At 40.8% G+C, this 21,079-nt stretch overlaps 1 protein-coding gene across 6 annotated transcripts in view; it reads right to left on the bottom strand.

Annotated features, from left to right (window-relative positions):
• Positions 1-336: 336 nt before the first annotated feature.
• Positions 337-21,079, bottom strand: part of atxn2 (ataxin 2) — a 104,967-nt gene continuing 84,224 nt past the window's right edge. For 4 of the 6 annotated variants that reach the window (XM_043715670.1, XM_043715672.1, XM_043715673.1 and 1 more), the window contains 12 exons: positions 20,173-20,289; positions 18,858-18,928; positions 17,809-18,128; positions 13,201-13,267; positions 11,002-11,151; positions 10,645-10,717; positions 7,652-7,839; positions 7,198-7,327; positions 3,870-4,018; positions 3,264-3,491; positions 1,218-1,389; positions 337-955 (listed from right to left, as the gene is read on the bottom strand). In XM_043715670.1, coding sequence (XP_043571605.1) covers positions 927-955; positions 1,218-1,389; positions 3,264-3,491; positions 3,870-4,018; positions 7,198-7,327; positions 7,652-7,839; positions 10,645-10,717; positions 11,002-11,151; positions 13,201-13,267; positions 17,809-18,128; positions 18,858-18,928; positions 20,173-20,289 — 1,694 coding nt within the window. In that variant the 3' untranslated portion in view covers positions 337-926. The remainder of the gene's footprint in view (positions 956-1,217; positions 1,390-3,263; positions 3,492-3,869; positions 4,019-7,197; positions 7,328-7,651; positions 7,840-10,644; positions 10,718-11,001; positions 11,152-13,200; positions 13,268-17,808; positions 18,129-18,857; positions 18,929-20,172; positions 20,290-21,079) is intronic. The other 2 variants (XM_043715671.1, XM_043715674.1) reach the window with 1 other exon arrangement.

Genomic DNA, 21,079 nt, shown 5'->3' with positions numbered 1-21,079 from the left:
TATGGATATTCCTTCATGATGTTCAAAATTATTTTAAAAATTCTATGTGATCATTTGAAGCTCATTTTCCACCCCACCACATTATGATCTTCATCCACAAATATGGAGTGTATTTCCAGCATTCTATTCTGTTGTCACAATATTCATATGCTTGTTACAGAGGTAAGGGAACAAAGGCCATCATAAAACACACAGTATGATTTGATAAAGAAAAAACAAAAGTTCAAAATAGACAAAACATTCTTCAGTCGTTCCATAGTTTTGACCTCATCCTTTGGTCAATCTACTGGCCATTAAAGGTGTGGGGGTTAAAAAAACATTACAATCATGCCAATGTCAGTTTTTAAAACTTTTTATTTTTTTGTTTTTTTAATTTTTTTTTATTATCTACAAAGTAAAAGTTATTAACTTAAAAGTTACATCACTGTCTGGTGACAGTGCTCTCCTCCAGGAACCTCTATTCATAAATAAACCACCAGTTCACATCCGGATTTTGTTATAAGATACAGTTCAAGTTTGGTTAGAAGCAGAGAGTTCTGGTTTGCCAAATCTGGATGGCTTGCAGCAGGAACAATTTTATTAGTTCTTTCAACATGGGAAGTTCATAACTTAGAAGGGTCAGGCAAAATAAATACATTCCAGTTATCAGAAAGCAGATTTGGGGCATTTTGTAAGGCTGTTGATAAGACACACTGATTCCAGATTTGAACTTGGCTCTTATTTCTTTCTTGCCAGTTTATCTTGCCTTCTTCACAAGAGCAGCCACCGAATTACTCGGCAACACGTTCCTACTGGATGTTGCGTGACAGCACGTGGTTTAGCATGAGAAGACAACTTCTAGTATTCTGTGTCTCTGGTTCCAGGATTTAGGATGGGGAAGGATGTGTGGCATCAACTGGCCAGTCTGTGGTTACTGCTGGACAGGACTACAACGGCTGCTGATGATGGGCTTGTACTAATGGGAGAATAAACAACAACAAAAAAATCAATTTAAAGTTCCAACTTTACTCCGTATACACAGGTGAAATCTGAGAAATATTTTCAGAGTGCGCAATTAAATTCGTGTTTTCTAAAAAAGAAACCAGTATGTGCATGAGTCGTAGAAATAATATAAAAGCAGTGAGATGTAGCAAATTCCGCAGGACCAGTTTACTTTCAGGCCAAAGGTATAGAAAATTTAAATCAAACCTTCTCCCCGTTGTTTTTCTATTACTCACCTTGGGGGTGTGCCATATAAGAGAAATGTGTAGTCGAGGAAACTGGAATGGGTGGCAGTGCACTCTGAGGAATACCACCTTGACCACCTGGTGGTTGTGCAGGCATTAGCATCATGGGAGGATGGGTAGCAGCAGGGTGGTGGGGAGGGCCCATTCCAGACTGTACATGTGCCTATAAACAAACGAAGCAGCCAAAGATCATTATTTTCTATTGAATAATGAATGTTAACTGACAGAAGCTTGTACAAGTATTTTCCAAATCTGTACCAAACTTTGCTGGTTGCACTAATTGCTGGTAAGTGTGCTGTGTTAAAAACACTGCTGAAGCACAGAAATTTTAAAGTATTCCTTTAACTACTGAACAAAATTAGATCCAAGAGTGAAACCTGGCTAGCTAGAGTTTTTTTGGATGGTCTTAGATGTTTACACTGTCAGGAAATCCACAAGATAAACTTTTTCTCTTTCACACCCCAGGGATTTGTGGACAACTGTGTTCTGACAATTGCTGAATGTAGGCACAGCTCAAGAACTCTCTGACCTTGTTTTTATTAAAGAAAAAAGGTAATTCACTCAAATTTGCCTCTATCTTGAAATCTAAATTCCACAAAATTATACTAACAGGTGAAATCACCATAGTCCCACTGGACTGTAAGGCTGCTCTCCCATTAGAGACAAATGACTGGGGGCGGTTTAACTAGAGGGTCACCATGCCTTAGGCAAGGGGAGAGAATGAGGGGGAAGACAGTCCTTCACAGTAACGTCAGTCCATATGGGAATTGAACCCACGCTGTCTTGGCGTCACTCTAAGGCACAAACCAGCTGTTTAGTCAATTCCATCAGATGGTACAATCTTTGTGCTACTTCAATAAATCTGTGGCTGCCCCAGAGTGAGTGTGCAGCTCACTTTTGGATAATTGCCCACACCCATATCAGGTACAAATAAGTTGCTCTTCTCTGACAAACACAAGCTGATGAACATGAATTGCCATTCCAATTTGGAAGCAGACCTCCTATAAGATTGAATACTACAGCAACAAAAATACCATTCCATGGCACGGATTTTTGGAGTTCTATTGCCCAGTACCCATATAAATCTAAGGCAGTTGAGAGTAGCACCAAATCAGATTCACACAAAATCCTACCCAACTTCCAAAAAGTAAAGAGTGCTGCAGAGAAAGATGTGATATGTTTCAGAATTAGGAACCATCATCAAAATAATAAACTAGCCCAAAGAATTACAGATTTTTTAAAAAAAGGAATTAAGTCAAATAAACAAAAACATCTACTAGCCCATATATTTTCTATATTACATAAATTCTAAAATGCAATATAAATATTTTATTTGACTTAGTAATCTGTCAGAAATATCCTTGCAACAAACGTATCAGCCAGTGTTTTGCCACCAAAAACTGCACAGTCACCAATACAGACTCACTGAGGCACAAACTGATTAAACTGATAAATAACCCAATCTTGAATAACTTTTCATTAGCTGATCAGGAAACATTTATGATAGTTACTTTTCAGATCTGGACTCTTAAAAAAATATTAAACAACTTTTCCCTGGAACGTCTTGTAGAGGTTTACAAAATCATGAGGGGCATGGATAGGACAAATAGACAAAGTCTTCCCTCTGGGGTGGGGGAGTCCAGAACTAGAGGGCATAGGCTTAAGGTGAGAGGGGAAAGATACAAGAGAGATCCAAGGGGCAACATTTTCACACAGAGGGTGGTCGATGTATGGAATGAGCTGCCAGAGGAAGTGGTGGAGGCTGGTACAATTGCAACATTTAAAAGGCATTTGGATGGGTATATGAATAGGAAGGGTTTGGAGGGATATGGGCCGGGTGCTGGCAGGTGGGACTAGATTGGGATATCTGGTCGGCACGGACGGGTTGGACTGAAGGGTCTGCTTCCATGTTGTACATCTCTAAGTAGTTCAGAGTTTATTTATGTAAAAGAACTCAAACACTACAAAGGAATTCTGCATTGCCACAAAGTTTATATAAACAACTTAGCCCCAAAAACCTTTGATATGCTCACTTACCTGTGGTACATGTGCCATATGTGGAGGATTTGAATATCCATGCTGCACCTGCTGAGGGTGAAGTGTATAGATTGTCTGCTGTGCTGATGGGAAGCTAGTCTGAGGAGACTGTGGACTAGGACCTTGTGTCATAGATGGAGGAGTTGGTGTAAGAGTTGTGTGGTAAATTGCTTGCTGCTGTTGAGGGTTGCCCAAATGAAGAGTCTGAGGAGCCTGATGTTGAGGATGCTGAAATTAAAAAAGTCATTGAATTATCCTGGAACACAAGTATTTATTACAAAATGTAAGCTAGTGGCATTTACCATTTGCACCCAAAGTCCCAATACACTTTTCGTCTCATCCATAGTGCAGCACAAAGAGACACTAACAGGAATAGTTACTGATACTGTGAAATTTCTCTCTATTGGCCAAGTTAATTTTTATTAGCTGTAATCTCACCTCTCTACTTCATACCAGTCCTTTGCAACAAGGAGGGGAAAGAAGTGAACTTCCCCACGATCTTTGCCAAGGCTGACTGGTATACAAACTCAGTCAGAAATGAGGAAGTCTACCATTACTTTAAAAAACATACCTAGAAGTTAAATGGGGGCAGTTGGCGTTCCTTACCTGGACTGGGCTCTGTGCTGGATGACTGCCGCCATGCTGTCCTTGTTGCTGTCCAGTTGGAGTCGCAGATGGTTGTGGGTGTGGAGCATGTGGATGTAGGGTAGCAGTCGGGTGGGGTGCAAACTGCTGATGAATCGGGCCTGGAGACACTAGAAATAAAAGTAAACAACCTGTTAACCAATTTTCTAACCAAAGAAAGAGTAAATCACAGTGGAGTTTGGAAATAAAAGCAGAAAACCTTGGAGAAAATCACCAGGTCTGGCAGCAGTTGTGGTGAGTCAAATGATTTTCTCTGGAATTCAAGGAACTGGGACATTTTTTCTATGCTGCTGACAAAAGGAGAGAAGGAGCAAGTGGAACAGATGGTGAGGGTGTTTAGAGGGAAAGGCAATGGCATGTTAATAATAGCAAAAGATAAACTGAGCAAAATAGGTGTGATGGAGACAATAACTGGGAGAATGGAATGGAGCCCTTACAGGAAACAGTCTGAGAGGAAGTGTAATCAAAGAATCTAAAGATACATCGTTTACTACAAGAATTGTACTACATCTCCACCAATGACATTGGAAGGGAGAGATTTTTCACACCGAAGATTACAATTCTGTCTTCCCAAGATGGTGGTGCCAACAAGGTAGGCAGCGTTCAGGTCCCTGGGCCCATCACATCCAGACGGCTCCTTCCTCCCTTCTTTCCTTATACTTTGTCTCATTTTTCATCACCTTCCTGCTGGTAGTGGAAGAGAAAGACGACATACTGGAGGACTGCAGCAGGAGTAGGACTTTTGGAGAGGTAACTGCCTGGCCTGGCAACAGAACCAAGGACTCCTGGTGGTGGTAGTCCCAGAGCTAGGGGATTCCCAGTTGCAGAGTGAATGTGGGTCCAAGCACAGTACCCAGCATCAGCAGCCTGTTGGCAAGGTGGATCCAGTGACTAAGTGATGGTGCACGAGAGGGGCAACTCTGAAGTTGGTAGGTCTGGCACAAGCAGCAGAGGGGTAGTGGCGCAGGTGCTGTTGGTCAACTGGTGCAGGACTCAGGAGTCTTGGCTGAGGTGATGGAATGAAGATGGACTCTTTAGCTATATCTTTTCAATCTTAAACAATTCAAAATGGCACCAGATTGTGGTGACCGTTGAAGCTTTCCACTGTATTTTATTGTGTTGCTCACTGTAGAGCACAAGCGACAATACATGATTATTCATTCATTACAAATACTTTGCAGCTCAAACTTCTATTTTGTATCAATTGTCCTTGAAGCAAAAACAAATATATTGCATTGCGCATGAACTCAACTTTTTTTTTTATTTCAAAATATACTTTATTCATAGAAATAAATCTTTGGTACTTGTACAATTTGTCATGTCGTTCATAGATATATACATCGCATGTCTTAAACATTACAAAGAACAGATTGAATTACTCGAATTTACAGTTATCCTATTTACAGTTCCCTTTATTAACCATCCAGTCTCTTGTTATTCAGCTGTGGCTTCAGCAGAACCCACCTGAGTGGGTGCCCTGTTATACTATAGCAAATGAACTTTTTTTAATCCCAGTTTATGGGGTTACCGTTGTCCATTTGACTGTCCCGTCTCTGGGGTAGCTGTCTGCATCCCCATGGTGAGCACGAACTGCTGGACCCTGGCTGGGCTGAGGTAGCTATCCAGGCTCTCACTGTGGTCATTTACCTGCTGTGGAGTCATTGAGCCAAGGCAAGGGTCCGCACCATCCAGTTCTGTGTCTGACAATGGGACTGTCAGAGGATCACAGCTGTCAGTTGTCTGTAGTTGTGGGGCAGTGGGTACCCCCTGGTTCTCACTGGGTGGAGGGTGGACTTCGGGGGTCCGTTGTTTCCTGGTGGGGAGGAAATGCCCTCCTCTTTATCTATGGCGCTCTGTCTCATCTTCTGGTGGTGATGACATTCTTTGCGCCCGTCTTCACCATCCGAAGAACTGGTCGTCCCTCCCTCGTGCAGCTGTCTTTTCCCCCTTTGCTGGGAGGCTTTGGGGGCCTGGCCGGATTTTCTCTTCCTGCTTTTAACAGGTATCCACTCCTCTGCCTGCTAGATTACCTTCTCCTCCATTGCTTCCATCTGCCCAGCTAGAGCTAGGATCAGCTGCTGTGTCTCTCCGCTGTCTGCTGCCTCCTCCACTCCGGCCTGTTCTTCTTTCTGGGTTTCCCTGCTGTCTGGGTGCACCTTACTGGTCTTTGGGGGTCCACGGTTCACATTGCTACCTCCAGCCATCTGTGCGTAAGTGGGGCCCCCCCCCCGTCTTGGGCAGGTCTTGTACATGTGGCCTGCCTCTCCGCACAGGTTGCAGCTCTTTGCTTCCTGACAGTCCTTAGTCAGGTGACCCTCCTGTTTGCAGTTCCTGCAGATGGTCCCCTTGCAGTCCGCCACCACGTGTCCCGACTTCCCGCAGGTTCGGCACACTTTCGGCTGCCCTTCATATGTCAGGTAGCCTCTGTTCCCTCCAATTGCGAAGCTCGAGGGTGGGTGAAGAATGTTCCCATTGCCATCGACCCTCAGAGTCACCCTGACCTGCCGCTTACTGGTCCAGATCCCAAAGGGGTCGATCACATCGGTGGCTTCTCCCTCAACTTGGACGTACCTTCCCAGGAAGGTCAGAACATCAGCCGCTGGAACATAGGGGTTGTACATATGGATTGTAACAACCCGATTCCTCTGTGCAGGAAGCACTCACAATGGGGTTGCCGACAAGATGGAAAACAGCGGCTCCCCTTTCTTCTCCTTGAAGACCTTCAGGAGCTGTTCGCACTGCTTCAAACTCCTGAAGGTCACATCAAAGTAGCCTGCCTCAGGGAAATCCTGCAGGCAGTACACATCCGCTGCAGCGAACCCACAGCATCCCAGCAGCACTTTCTTGATAAACAGTATGTGGTCAAGCGGCGTACGATCCTCTATCTTCTTCACAGTCACCCCGGACGGTCATATGAACTCAACTGGGCTATAACAGCATCACCAGTATTACTTAAACACATTATCATTCCACACAATCTCTGCTGCATACCCTGCAAACCAATACACCTTTCATGGAGGTTAGGTGCTTAAAACCAAAAACAGCACAGCTTGGGTTTTATACAACTGTAACCTTACTTTCACACTTGCTTGCAGAGCAAGCTTGAGGGTTAAATAGTCTACTCTCACTCAAGTCTGTTTCTCACTTTGTTTTTCAACTTCTTGAGATAAGTGTCAACATTCCTCAATACTATACATGCCTCTGCAATCCAAATTATTTAAGAAATGCAAGCAACATTATTATTTTAACCAATAAACACCAGAAGTTAAAAACTGCTTTGATGGCTTACCATACATAGCATGTGTCTGTTCAGCAGTAGGATATTGTGCTGTAGACGAAGGGACCATTCCCGGTTGCCCATGGCCAGGTGGTGCCATCATTCGAGCACTACTCTGCATTACTTGGCTGTACATCTGAGGCTGCGTAGTGAAAACATCAGTAAAATTCAGTTTACACACAAAGATAGAATAGCAATATTTGCTTTAGATAGGTGTCCATTGCATTGCTTACATATTTTAATAATGGAGATGAAGTACTATAAATCTCAAAATAATCAGCTACCACAGGAAGTTCGAGTCAATGGATAATGCATTGATTTTCACAAAATAGATTCTCTATTCATTAGATGTCTAAGAAAGCCTGACATTTATTTGTAATTTGCAATGCAAGTTTAGCAAATAAGTATTCAAATATTGTAAGTTAAACATGAAGTACCTTTGTGGGAAACAAACTTGGCAATTTACCTGTGATTGATAATGTGCTACAGACTGTACAAGGGGTTGGTTAGGAAACTGTTGAGGGTTATAAGTAACATATTGTGAATAAGCTGGAGCAGTTGAAACAATCTGGCCAGCTGCACTAACTGGATGCATTATAGTTGGTGTGCCCTGAGGGTGATGCTGATCTGGTCGCTGTTGTGGCATGGCTGGTACTGGAAAAAAGGATAACAATTAGTGAGATTGCAGTGATCTTCAACTGCAAGGAAAACTGTTCAAAGGATAATTTGACACTGTCAGTACTGTATCAAAGATTAAATAGCACAATGGTCAGATAAAAATGACAACACCAGGTTATGGTCCAACAGGTTTATTTGGAAGCACTAGCTTTCGAAGTGCTGCTCCTTCGTTAGATGGTTGTGGAGAATAAGATTGTAAGACAGTTTTTTGGCTGTAAACTTTTGCTATAAATTCTACGCCATGTTCTTTGCAGCCTGCGACACATCATCAAGGAGGATGAGCACCTCACCAAGACCTCCCCCACACCTCCACTTCTCACCTTTAAACAACCACCAAACCTCAAACAGATCACTGTGCGTAGTAAACTACCCAGCTTTCAGGATAACTCGATACAACCTTGTCACAGTAGATGCTGCAAGACGTGTCAGAGTGTCGACACGGATACCACCATGACACGTGGGGACACCACCCACCGTGTACATGACAGGTACTCATGCGACTCAGCCAATGTTGTCTATCTCATACGCTGCAGGCAAGGATGCCCTGAGGCATGGTACATTGCCGAGACCAAGCAGAGGCTACAGCAATGGATTAACGGACACCGCACAACAATCAACAGACAGAAGTGTTCCCTCCCAGTCGGAGAACACTTCACTGGTCCGGGACATTCTACTGTGCACTTCAGGAGACCATCCTCCTTCGAGAATGTAATTTTTTTAAAAAGGTTTTGAGACTTACATCTGAAAGAACTGAAACCAACATAGTCATTCTAAAAGATAAGACAAGTAACAAACAATCCAGGTCTTTTTCAACATATAATTTCAGTTACATCACACTGTAGACATTTGCTAGTGCTTCCAAATAAACCTGTTGGACTATAAGCTGGTTTTGCGTGATTTTTGATTTTGTACACCCCAGTCCAACACCGGCGTCTCCAAATTAGGTGCAGAGCATCAGTTAAAAAAAGTCACTAAACATTTATCTGAACAATTCAAGCTGCATATACCCATCTAAGGAAAGGTGAAGAAATTTTCATAATTTTAAATAGTTGGTTCATTATCCTTAAACTGAGACTTGTATTTCTAGATCAAGGCAGGAGAAACAGCCTCTTAGAATTTAACCAATCAAGTCACTGAAAGGTTTTACACATTTTAATGATATCTCAATCAGCTAAACTTTAGTTAATAGGTCCATTCTACTTCGACTTTCCATATTGGTTGACCTGTTCAACACAGGAATAACTCAATCAATCTGGTATATCTTTATTGCATTCCCTCTTAGACAGCTATATTTGCTTAGAAATGGAGTTTAAAATTGTACCCAGTAACTCATGTATAGTCTCACAAAAGCACTATCACTTCCTCAATCTTAAACAGCAAGTCCACTGCAACAACAGCTAATGCACCATATACCTTCCCAATTCCTTTTGGTATCTGAATGCTTATATTGTGATTTATGCACAAGGGCATCAAAATGCATTTAAATCAATGTTATTCAATAGAATTTCAATCTTGCTAAACTTGTAGAAATCTGGTTATTTTACTGTCACATGACAGAACTGCGTGTAATAAAAGAAATGCACAATCTTTGGAAAATAGATTTGAAGTTTTAAACCATCAGCAATACACGCATCTTTAAACACCAAACTACCTTCCTAAGTTCTTCAACCCTTAACCCATTGTGCAAACAAACTTTGATTTTATCCTCTCAAGTCTTCAGGTGTTTCTCAAAGTATATTATCTTTAACTGGAGACCATATTCCAGTCGAGACCAAACCAGTGTCTCAGTGACCATAACATACTTGCCTTTGTACTAGATGTCATATTTATAAAACCCAGGAAATGTGTCTTTTATTTGTGAAAAAAAATCTTCAGTGTGCTACCTCCAATGATTTGTGTGTATACACCTTCAGGTCTCTTTTTGCAGTCCCTTCACTTAAATTGGCATTCCTCAATCTTGCTGTCAAAATGCATCACTCCACATTTCTCTGTATTAAATTTCATTTGCCATGTATCCACCCATTCCAACTGCATGCTTAAGTCATCTTGAAATCTATCACTTGCCTTACCCCCTTTATCTAATTCTATTTTTAAATTCTCTGGGTAATCACCATAGGAACTCATCCTTGTAGAATGTTATCTCCAAAATAATACATGCTTGACGAGAATGATCAACCATTACTTTATATGCATGGTTATATACTATAGTTTAACTTGCCAATCTACTTTAAAATCCATGCTCAAACCTTGGTAAATTGGCTTTGTTTCAAAACAGTATGAAATTCTACAGTATTATGACCACTCAGAAGTCCCTTTCCTGTAAAATTACTGCTAACAGCAGACAAAATACATTAATACCAACATATCCACAATAGGCAGGACCTCAGTGAATCTCTACAATCAATTGACTATAAATAGCAAAAAAATCAGGTGGGGAGAGAGAGAAAAGGCTACTCTTCAGACTCGTCAAAGAACCACAAATGGAAAATTATTTTCTCCAGACTTTTCAAAGATCATTTCATTTACTTGATTTAGTACTTTACAACTGCTAACCGACTTGAACCATCATATTATGAAGATATACATTCCTCAAAACAATTTTCCAATTAGCATACCAATTTTCAAAACATGGTAGAGATACGAGTGATCTTAAATTATATCAAAGCCAAAACAGGCATGTGTCAATTATAGGTACATTAAATACTACTTAAGAGATCATCCTACATAAATCCCTCAAAAAAGAAATCATACATCAGACAAGACAAAACCCCATTCTCTCACCTTTACCTGCTCTATATGACTTAGCTTGGTTGATTGGCATCGGAGTCATTGGAACATGATACATGTGAGTAGTCTAGAGTGGAAAGAAACAGTGAAGGCTGTCAGTCTGGACAGTGAAAATAAAATTTATACAAGACAGCGAGAGTTTAGAACTGAAACATTAGAGTCAGCATCAATATTGTTTGTTGAGCAGATTCATAAACCTTAATGGTTCATAGGGTGTGAGCATCACTCTCAAAAACATCATTTGTTGTCTATCACATTACATCCATCCATTATTAAACTAGACAGTGCTACACAAATGATTTTCCATATTTAGCTTTTTAAAAAAACAAAAAAAAAATTCAGGCTGGTTACCTGAACTCCTGGGCTAACTGGAACTGGGTATACCACATTCTGCGCATAACACATTGGCTGATTGTACACTGGAGGATGTTGCTGGACCACAATAGATGGACTAGGTTGGGCTTGAGGACGTGGCGGCGTTGGTGTGGTTGTTGGCTTAGGCTGTTAAAATAACAGCAATTCAAGTCACCATTGAAATCCTTAATAGTTAAAAAGACTTTGAAAGCAACTTTAGCAGAATGATGTCATTCCTTCCTGCTGCTAAAGTGGAACTGGAAATCAGTTCCGACAGGTATAATCATGGTGCCGCTAACAGTATAGTTGGATGCCCTTGTTTATTGTATGACTTACACAGCCTCTCAGACTGCTTGCAAACCCGTCATTACCTCCCATTCACCAGCATCTCACCATTTCCTACTTCCACCCTGTTCCCTATGATTATTGCCTCCCTGCAACCAAATCGTCACCATCACTGTCTCCTGCCACTGGCCTGTTCCTGAATCCTCACTGCCTCCCACTTGCTATCCCATTTGCCACACTGCTCCCTCACTATCCCGCACTCCATGAGGAAATAAGACATAAGAGTTTACATAGGCCACACAGACCACCAAGCGTGCCCTGCCATTCACTGAGATCATGGCTAACTTGATCATTCTCAAGTTCACTTTCCTTTTCTACATTTATTGAGTAAAAATCTGTGCCTCAGTCTTGCATGAACTTAAATGACCCAGCCTCTAAAACCCTCTGTGGAATAGAATTCTACAGATTCATTCTCTCAGAAGTAGTTCCACCTCATCATATTCTAACTGGACAATCCCTTATTCTGAGTTTATGTCCTCTATTGTCCAAGGGGAACACAACATCAACATATCACCCTGTCAATTCTCATAAGAATCTTAGATGTTTTAATAAGGCCTCCTCTCATTCTTCTAAACTTGAAGGAGTACATACCCTGCCTATTCAATCTCTCTTTATAAAAAAATCCTAGAACCCGAGGATGTAGTCTTAGAGTCAGGGGCTACCTAAGACAGAGATCAGGAAATACTACTTCTCTCATAGGATAGCGAATCTGTGGAATTCTTTACCACAAAGTTGTTAAGTATATTCAAGGATAAGAGATTTTTTTTTAAAATCAGTAAGAGCAAAGGATATTGAGAGAAGGCAGGAAAGTGAAGTTGAAATTAGATCAGCCATGATATCACTACTAGCACAGCAGACTCGAACAGCCAAATAGCCAACATGTGCTCATGTGGTTTATGGTCTGCCTAATAGAAGAGAGGTCTACAGAGTCCAGAGTCCAATGCACATAATCTTAATAGTAAACAGTCAAAGCTGAGGTCACACAAGATAGAAAGGACAGGTTTCAGCAAAAAACTTTCTTTCTATCCCAGCATACTTTAAATGGAATTGTTCTTTACAATAACAAATTAATATTTCAACTGCAGACTGACAGAAAATAAACTGTCCCTCAAAAGCTATAAACTAATAAAATGGACGGTTACAATAACCAGTCCAATCTATACTTTAAGCAAAGCATACAAATACACAGAACAGAATTGGTTATTTTAAGACACAAATCACTGAAGTTCCTAAACCTTATGCGGCCCCTCTATATATTGTCTAAAATTAGTGCAATTCCTGGCAGTCACTGAAAAAAAAGCAATGAGGACATTAGATATGGATACACTGAAATTGTTTATTGTAGAAGAAACATGGAATATAACTCATCTAATGTATCTCGCCTTTTAGCAGAAAATAATTTTCTTACTACAGTTGCAAAACATATTAATTTTATCACCAAAATGCAGACTTGAGTAATGTCTCCCTCCCTGTTGAGTAATACAAAAAAAGAGTTTTCTAATAAGCATAGAAAGATCCAAGGACTGCCCTAACAAGCAAATGAGAAACTAACTTGCCTCAGCAAAATTCCTATAATGTGACATTTTATGTAATCTGGAGTGATTCTCATGGTGCTTCAGCAACTGACCCAATTTGGATTGTGTGGCCATATCCCTCTTGTGGATGTTTGAGAGAGACAAAGGACCTATCAGAATCCTAATATCAACAAGAAATTAACCTTATAGCTATTATTTAAACCCTCATTTCCTTCCACTGTTGGATCTGGATTCTTCTCTTCCCTTGAATTTGAGTGCAAGAGAAACTTCTCTTCAATATTATACTAGAGGAGAACAAATAAGCAGCACAACTTACAGGAGTATAGAAAGTCTTCGGATTGAATTCTTTAGCATTTGGATTCAATGTAGATTTTCTAACTTGTCTGAAAGAGAGAAAAGTTTTAAGATCGTACAGTATTTCAGGCACTATTGGCAGACAACCATCGACCTAAAATGACAACTTTGCTCTGTTCAAAGATGCTGCACAACTTGCAGAGTATCTTCAAAATTTTCTGGTTTATATTTCAGTTTTCCAGCATCCATAGTATTCTGGATTTGTTTAATAATCAGGTTATTTGGGTGGAACGGAGAAATAAGAAAAGGATGATCACTTTACTGGGATTGTATTATAGACCCCCATATAGTCAGAGGGAAATAGAGAAACAAACTTGTAAGGAGATCTCAGCTATCTGTAAGGATAATAGCGTGGGGATGGTCGGGGATTTTATCTTTCCAAACATCGAATGGGACTGCCATAGTGTTAAGGGTTTAGATGGAGAGGAATTTGTTAAGTGTGTACAAGAAAATTTTCTGATTCAGTATGTGGATGCACCTACTAGAGAAGATGCAAAACTTGACCTACTCTTGGGAAATAAGGCAGGGCAGGTGACTGAGGTGTCAGTGGGGGAGCACTTTGGGCCAGCAACCATAATTCTATTCGTTTTAAAATAGTGATGGAAAGATAGACCAGATCTAAAAGTTGAAGTTCTAAATTGGAGAAAGGCCAATTTTGACGGCATTAGGCAAGAACGTTCAAAAGCTGATTGAGGGCAGATGTTCACAGGTAAAGGAATGGCTGCAAAAGGGGGAAGCCTTCAGAAATGAGATAAGAATCCAGAGAAAGTATATTCCTGTCAGGGTGAAAGGGAAGGCTGGTAGCTTTAGGGAATGCTGGATGACTAAAAAAATTGAGGGTTGGGTTAAGAAAAAGAAGGAAGCATTTGTCAGGCATAGACAGGATAGATTGAATGAATCCTTAGAAGAGTTTAAAGGAAGTAGGAGTATACTTAAGAGGGAAATCAGGAGGACAAAAAGGGGACATGAAATAGCTTTGGCAAATAGAGCTTAAGGAGAATCCAAAGGGTTTTTACACATTAAGGACAAAAGGGTAACTGAGAGGGAATAGGGCCCCTCAAAGATCAGCAAAGCAGCCTTTGTGTGGAGCCACAGAAAATGGGAGAGATACAAAACTAACATTTTGCATCAGAATTTACTGTGGAAAAGGATATGGAAGATACAGGAAGTAGGGAAATAGATGCTGACATCTTGCAAAATGTCCATATTACAGAGGAAGTAGTGCTGGATGTCTTGAAACAAAAGTGGATAAATCCCCAGGACCTCATCAGGTGTACCCCAGAACTCTGTGGGAAGCTAGAGAAGTGATTGCTGGGCCTCTTGCTGAGATATCTATCATCGATAGTCACAGGTGAGGTGCCGGAAGACTGGAGGCTGGCTAATGTGGTGCCACTGTTTAAGAAGGGCAGCAAAGACAAGCCAGGGTACTATAGACCAGTAAGCCTGACCTCGGTGGTGGGCAAGTTGTTGGAGGGAATCCTGAGGGACAGGATGTACATGTATTTGGAAAGGCAGGGACTGTTTAAGGATAGTCAACACGGCTTTGTGTGGGAAATCATGTCTCACAAACTTGATTGAGTTTTTTGAAGTAACCAAGAAGATTGCTGAGGACAGAGCGGTAGATGTGACCTAAATGGTCTTCAGTAAGGCGTTCGACAAAGTTCCCCATGGGAGACTGGTTAGCAAGGTTAGATCTCTCAGAATACAGGGAGAACTAGCCATTTGGATACAGAACTGGCTCAAAGATAGAAGACAGAGGGTGGTGATGGAGGGTTGTTTTTCAGACTGGAGGCCCGTGACCGGTGGAGTGCCTCAAGGATTGGTGCTGGGTCCTCTACTTTTTGTCATTTACATAAATGATTTGGATGTGAGCATAAGAGGTACAGTTAGTAAGTTTGCCAATGACACCAAAATTGGAGGTGTAGTGGACAGCGAAGAGGGTTACCTCAGATTAAAACAGGATCTTGATCAGATGGGCCAATGGGCCGAGAAGTGGCAGATGGAGTTTAATTCAGATAAATATGAGGTGCTGCATTTTGGGAAAGCAAATCTTAGCAGGACTTATACATTTAATGGTAAGGTCCGAGGGAGTGTTGCTGAACAAAGAGACCTTGGAGTGCAGGTTCATAGCTCCTTGAAAATGGAGTTGCAGGTAGATAGGATAGTGAAGGCGGCGTATTGTATGCTTTCTTTTATTGGTTATGTTGCGGCTGTACGGGACATTGGTTAGGCCACTGTTGGAATATTGCGTGCAATTCTGGTCTCCTTCCTATCGGAAAGATGTTGTGACACTTGAAAGGGTTCAGAAAAAGATTTACAAGGATGTTGCCAGGTTGGAGGATTTGAGCTATGGGAAGAGGCTGAACAGGCTGGGGCTTTTTTCCTTGGAGTGTTGTGAGGCTGAAGGGTGACCTTATAGAGGTTGACAAAATTATGAGGGCCATGGAAAGGAAAAATAGACAAAGTCTTTTCCCTGGTGTGGGGGAGTCCAGAACTAGAGGACATAGGTTTAGGGTGAGAAGGGAAAGATAAGAGAGAGACCTAAAGGGCAACTTTTGCATTCAGAGGGTGGCACGTGTATGGAATGAGCTGCCAGAGGAAGTGGTGGAGGCTGGTACAATTGCAACATTTAAAAGGCATTTGGATGGGTATATGAATAGGAAGGGTTTGGAGGGATGTGGGCCGGGTGCTAGCAGGTGGGACTAGATTGGGTTGGGATATCTGGTTGGCATGGATGAGTTGGACCGAAGGGTCTGTTTCCATGTTGTACATCTATATGACTACTTCATAGTAAAAGCATTTTGCACTGTCAAATATACATTTTGCAATTTTAAATTGGTTTTAACTCTGATCTTGTATAAAAGCAGCTTGAGAAATAATGACGACTACCAGCTAAACATTAAATAGAAGGAGGCAACAGTTAAGGTTCAATGATTAATCCTTTAGGTGTTTCAAAGGAAGTCACAATCCAAGAGAAGACTGATCAGATGGTAATTTTGCTACAAAGAATCTACAACACAAACCAATTACAACATCTGTGCCACCTCTTCAACTGCAGCTATCTGCCATAATTGCCTTTCTTGCATTCCCTGTGCCCTTCTGCAAATATCTTACTTATTTGAAGCCATCTTTAATACTGTTTGAGAATCTTTATTTCAATAATGTGATAAAGTATCCGAGTTCTTAAGAATCATACGTGGGGAAAAAGCTTTCAAATCATTCACTTGTTTTTGTTTTAATATTCATTCTATATGCTCCCTTGTTATGGGCAGTCTTGTCAATTTATATGCCAAAAAAAAAGTTGTTGCCTCAACTATTGTTAGCCAGACTGAATGTGAAGTTTAAAATTATAACACCTGCGCACTTCAAAAGCAACAGAGTAAACAGCTACAAACAATAAGTGGTGTTAAAGCATTTTAAAATGGAAACCACTAAATTGAAAATGATTTTGATACCAGTATTTTAGGGAATACACCTTGCTTTCAACATTTACCAAGAGATTTGCCACAACTATCATGCACTTCAAATACACTGCAAAATCACTGCTTGTGGTAAAGTTGTAACGTTTGGGCTGGATTTTCCAATCCATGAGATTGCTACTTAAAAAAGAGGGAGCTCTGCATTTCTGAGAGGAAATTCCAATCTCAACTCCTTCAGAAAAGTGGAGTAGACTTCCATTCTGACAGTTCTTTCATAGTGTGGCAATGTCAGGAGAAGACAAACCATGCCCCCTTTTCCATGCAGTAAGTTGGGGTATATTCTGAAATTTAAAAGGTCCTTACAGCTACTTTAACAGCAAAAAGATAAGAGCAATCTTGGTCAGAAGGGTAGGCCGTCAGCTTGGGAAGAGATAGGTGGCAGGGTACTAGGTAAGTAGGGGGTTAGCTGGGTAAGACGCTGAAGGAAGGGGGTAGTATGATATGGTACAAGTTGTTAAGGGTGCTAGGTAACTGAGGTACTGTTTACGGCAGGTCAGGATGGTTCAGCGAAACTGGATTCAGCAGGAGGTGGAGAGACTGGCATTGGTTTCACAGGACCCAGAAACGGGTTCTGGTCCAGTCAGGTCCAGTGCAGCAACAGGGCATCAGGTTGGGTCTGCTGAAAGTTTGCAGTTGGGTCCTGGGGATTCCCAGGTCAGTGTCTGAGGGGTGTAAGTAGTCTGAGGGACTGGTAATTGGGGCACGTGGTGCCAGTACAAGTTTTGTTGAATAGTTTTTCAGTAATGTTCCCTGAACAACTATTTTACCTAATAGCATCAATCTGTCAATGATCCGATTTAAATAGAGACTTTTGGAGGGCTCCAAGGAAATGAATAACCTGCAATCTGCTACAGAGCTTCCACAGGATGCACAACTTCCATCTGGAATGATGGCAGTGTAGCAAGGAAGTTTGCGATCTTACATGTATCACCTGATCATGCAATATTACCATATTAAGAAATCAGACTCCTTTCGAGTTTTATTGAAATTGGGAAGATCCTATGCACATTTATTGCCCACAGACTTCTGCAGTGTTGACGCATTCTGGTTGAACTATTGGTAATATATCATTTCTGGGTGTGCATACGTACTCTGGTGTACCTTCCTTTTTATCCTCTTTTTCTTCTTTTTCTGGCTTACTGGTTGGACCAGTAGTCTGGACGGCCTGGGAAGTCACATCTGGTCCTCTCTTCTGCTCAGAGCTGATTATGTTCGGGGAAGCACTGGGACTGCTTGGTTTGCTGCTACTATTGCTGGTGTTTGCATTTGAGCTGCTCTCACTGACAGATTCTTTGCTACCCGGTTCAATCACTGTTATCTTCTCCTTGATTGGATCCCTGGATTGGTTCTCTGTACTCTCTCTGGACTTAAACTGATCCACAACTGGATCAGTGATTGGAGCAGTCTGCAACTAAGAATGGTGTAAGCTTAAATATATAAACCAACATAAAAAGTCTCAATATTTGTATAACAAGTTACCTAAATCTGATGAAAACGCTATTTAACATACTCGTCGTCAAAATGTTCATGATATTCAAAGTTATATTGTTTAGCTCTATTACATAAAAATATTTCAAACATAACATAAGTCTGCAACAGGGCAAGTTAAGCAAAAGGTAAGGAACGCATTTTTGACATCAGATGAAAAAACAAAAATGTTCTTTATGTTCAAGAAAAATTCAAAATGTTGCACTAGGAATAACTTGAGAAGCAGCAATAGTCTGGAAAAAGACAGCAGAGAACTCCTCCTCAAATGTGCATAACTGTGAAGAGAACAAGTAAAAGACTAATTTAGAAGAAACAGAAAAATCAAAATACTTTTTAAAAAATGGTGGAAGAGAAATGAGAATGGAGTCAATGGCAATTGTTAAACTGGTGGTTTTGTTAAGTCGTAATTTATTTTGCTTCAAAAAAGGATTCCCAATCTGTGGGCTGCAACCCCACTGGGATCAAGAAGATCATTATTGGGTCATAGATGCCAATCCTCCAAGGGTAACTGCGGAGAGGAGACTGCCAGATCTGCAGATTTGCCTTGATATGATTAATACAAGTCTGTGAAAGAATTTGGCAAGTTTGTCCTCAGTTCTACAACAAAATTGCATTTAGCTTCGTGAACAGGAATGATACTGAAAATACTCACTCTAAAGTCTTCCCTGAATTTCTTTAAGTCTGCTATCTGTTTCTTATGATCTGAAGCCGATGGAGATGTAGCTGCAAAGAGAAAAACTCAATCATATACAAAACAGGTTACCTGTACCAGTCTGAAATCAAGACACTTGAACTATTTTGAAACAAACAAGTTATTGTATTTAAGTAATTATGCTGTATAATAACAGGCTGAGGCACAAAAGCCTTTTATGAAATATACCCAGATGTGCAATTTATTTTTGTCTGACATTCTTTCAGAGTAGCACAATATTAACTTCTAATTGGGGCTGGAAGATTGAATAAGCATGTTATCTGTGAGATTCAATATTGATGACAAATGCAACAATTAAAATAATGACTGCAATGCCAAACTGCATATGTACACAACTGAAAAGTTTTACAAGTGAATGGGCACCACCTTTTAGATGGGCTGCGAAAAACTACAATTAAGAATTCCTATAAAATTCCTATACCCAAGTTAAGAATCCTCACTTGAAGTTGGAACTGCATTGCTAAAAATCCTGACTTTTAAGTGAATGGTGGATTCGCCTAGGAATCTTGACTATAGCCAGTTAGGTTTCTTTAGACATTTCTCATCCAGAAAAACTAAACTGCATGCTTAGATGCCACATGACACATGAGCAGCACTAAATTTCAAGCTGAAATAGCTTGTGAAACAAATACATTTATTTATTGTACTTTGAGTGTAAAATGTTTAAAACTATTATTCAAAGGCATCTGGATGGGTATATGAATAGGACGGGTTTAGAGGGTTATGGGCCAAGTTCTGGCAGATGGGATTAGGTTAGGATAGGATATCCGGTTGACATGGACAAGTTGGACCGAAGGGTTTGTCTCCATACAGTTCATCTCTATGACTCCAACGCAAATTGACCATGTTCCATCTTGTGGCAGAACCTAGCTGATGCATGAAGCTAAGGTCTCCGGTCCACTTGCACCAACCAACATTTGCCACTAGATGGGACTCGATACAAGCTCCAAATGGAAGCCAGGAGAAGGGACTGAAGAATTGACCCTGATTACAAGGGTAAAAAGAGATTGTTGAGACAAGGACAAGGATGAAAGAAGAAACAGAGGAATAGAGGATAAGGGCAAAGGCAGAAGCATTATGAAAAAGGTCATGTGCATGCGTAAACCAAAGGAGAGCAAGTCTTTGGCAAACAATATTGAAAATGAAACTGGGAATATTAAATGGATATGGTCAATATTTCATTAACAACATTAAAGTGAAATCACATTAAATCAACACTAGATAGGAACTTACTCTAAAGTCATGTAATACTAACCTTTGATTCCTGGTTTGGTTAAGCTAGGGGGAGTATTACAGATTTCAACAGGCTTTGGATTCTCTTTGTTTACAGAGGGGGAATTCTGCTTCTGTTCCTGAAGTCTGGTTTCCTTAGCTGTAAATGGACAAATACACCCGGAATTATTTCTGAATTAAATTTATGCATAACCCAGAAATTATAAACTAAACAAGTTTTTTCCCTAAAGGTTAGGCAGAAATAAGTCTTCAATGACATGTCCCAATAATCCATCCTCAGCCACAATTAAAGATCCATACACTAGCTCAAGTGCTTAACAAAAGTCAACAGGTAATTTGTGGAATGTGCCAACATTTACTGGACAGTTAGATCTTGGCACATTGCCACATACTTAAAGACAACTCCTTTCTTTGTGAGACAGTGTTTGGAACAATAATTTGGTAATACACTGAAGGATACAAGCTAAGCAAGCCAATAGATGTCAACTTTTCTGTGAAAGAGCTAAACACATTTTTTCAATGTGTCTTCATAGAACATAGAAGAATACAGCGCAGTACAGGCCCTTCGGCCCTCAATGTTGCGCCGATCCAAGCCCACCTAACCTACACTAGCCCACTATCCTCCATATGCCTACCTAATGCCCACTTAAATGCCCATAATGAGGGAGAGTCCACCACTGCTACTGGCAGGGCATTCCATGAACTCACGACTCGCTGAGTAAAGAACCTACCACTAACATCTGTCCTATACCTACCCCCCTTAATTTAAAGCTATGCCCCCTTGTAATAGCTGACTCCATACGAGGAAAAAGATTCTCACTGTCGACCCTATCTAAACCCCTAATCATCTTGTACACCTCTATCAAGTCACCCCTAAACCTTCTTTTCTCCAATGAAAACAACCCCAAGTGCCTCAACCTTTCCTCATA

The sequence above is a fragment of the Chiloscyllium plagiosum genome, chromosome 25 (assembly GCF_004010195.1).
Source record: "Chiloscyllium plagiosum isolate BGI_BamShark_2017 chromosome 25, ASM401019v2, whole genome shotgun sequence".
NCBI lineage: Eukaryota > Metazoa > Chordata > Chondrichthyes > Orectolobiformes > Hemiscylliidae > Chiloscyllium > Chiloscyllium plagiosum.
Note: the sequence above shows the minus strand (reverse complement) of the source record. Positions and strands in the feature narration are given on the sequence as shown.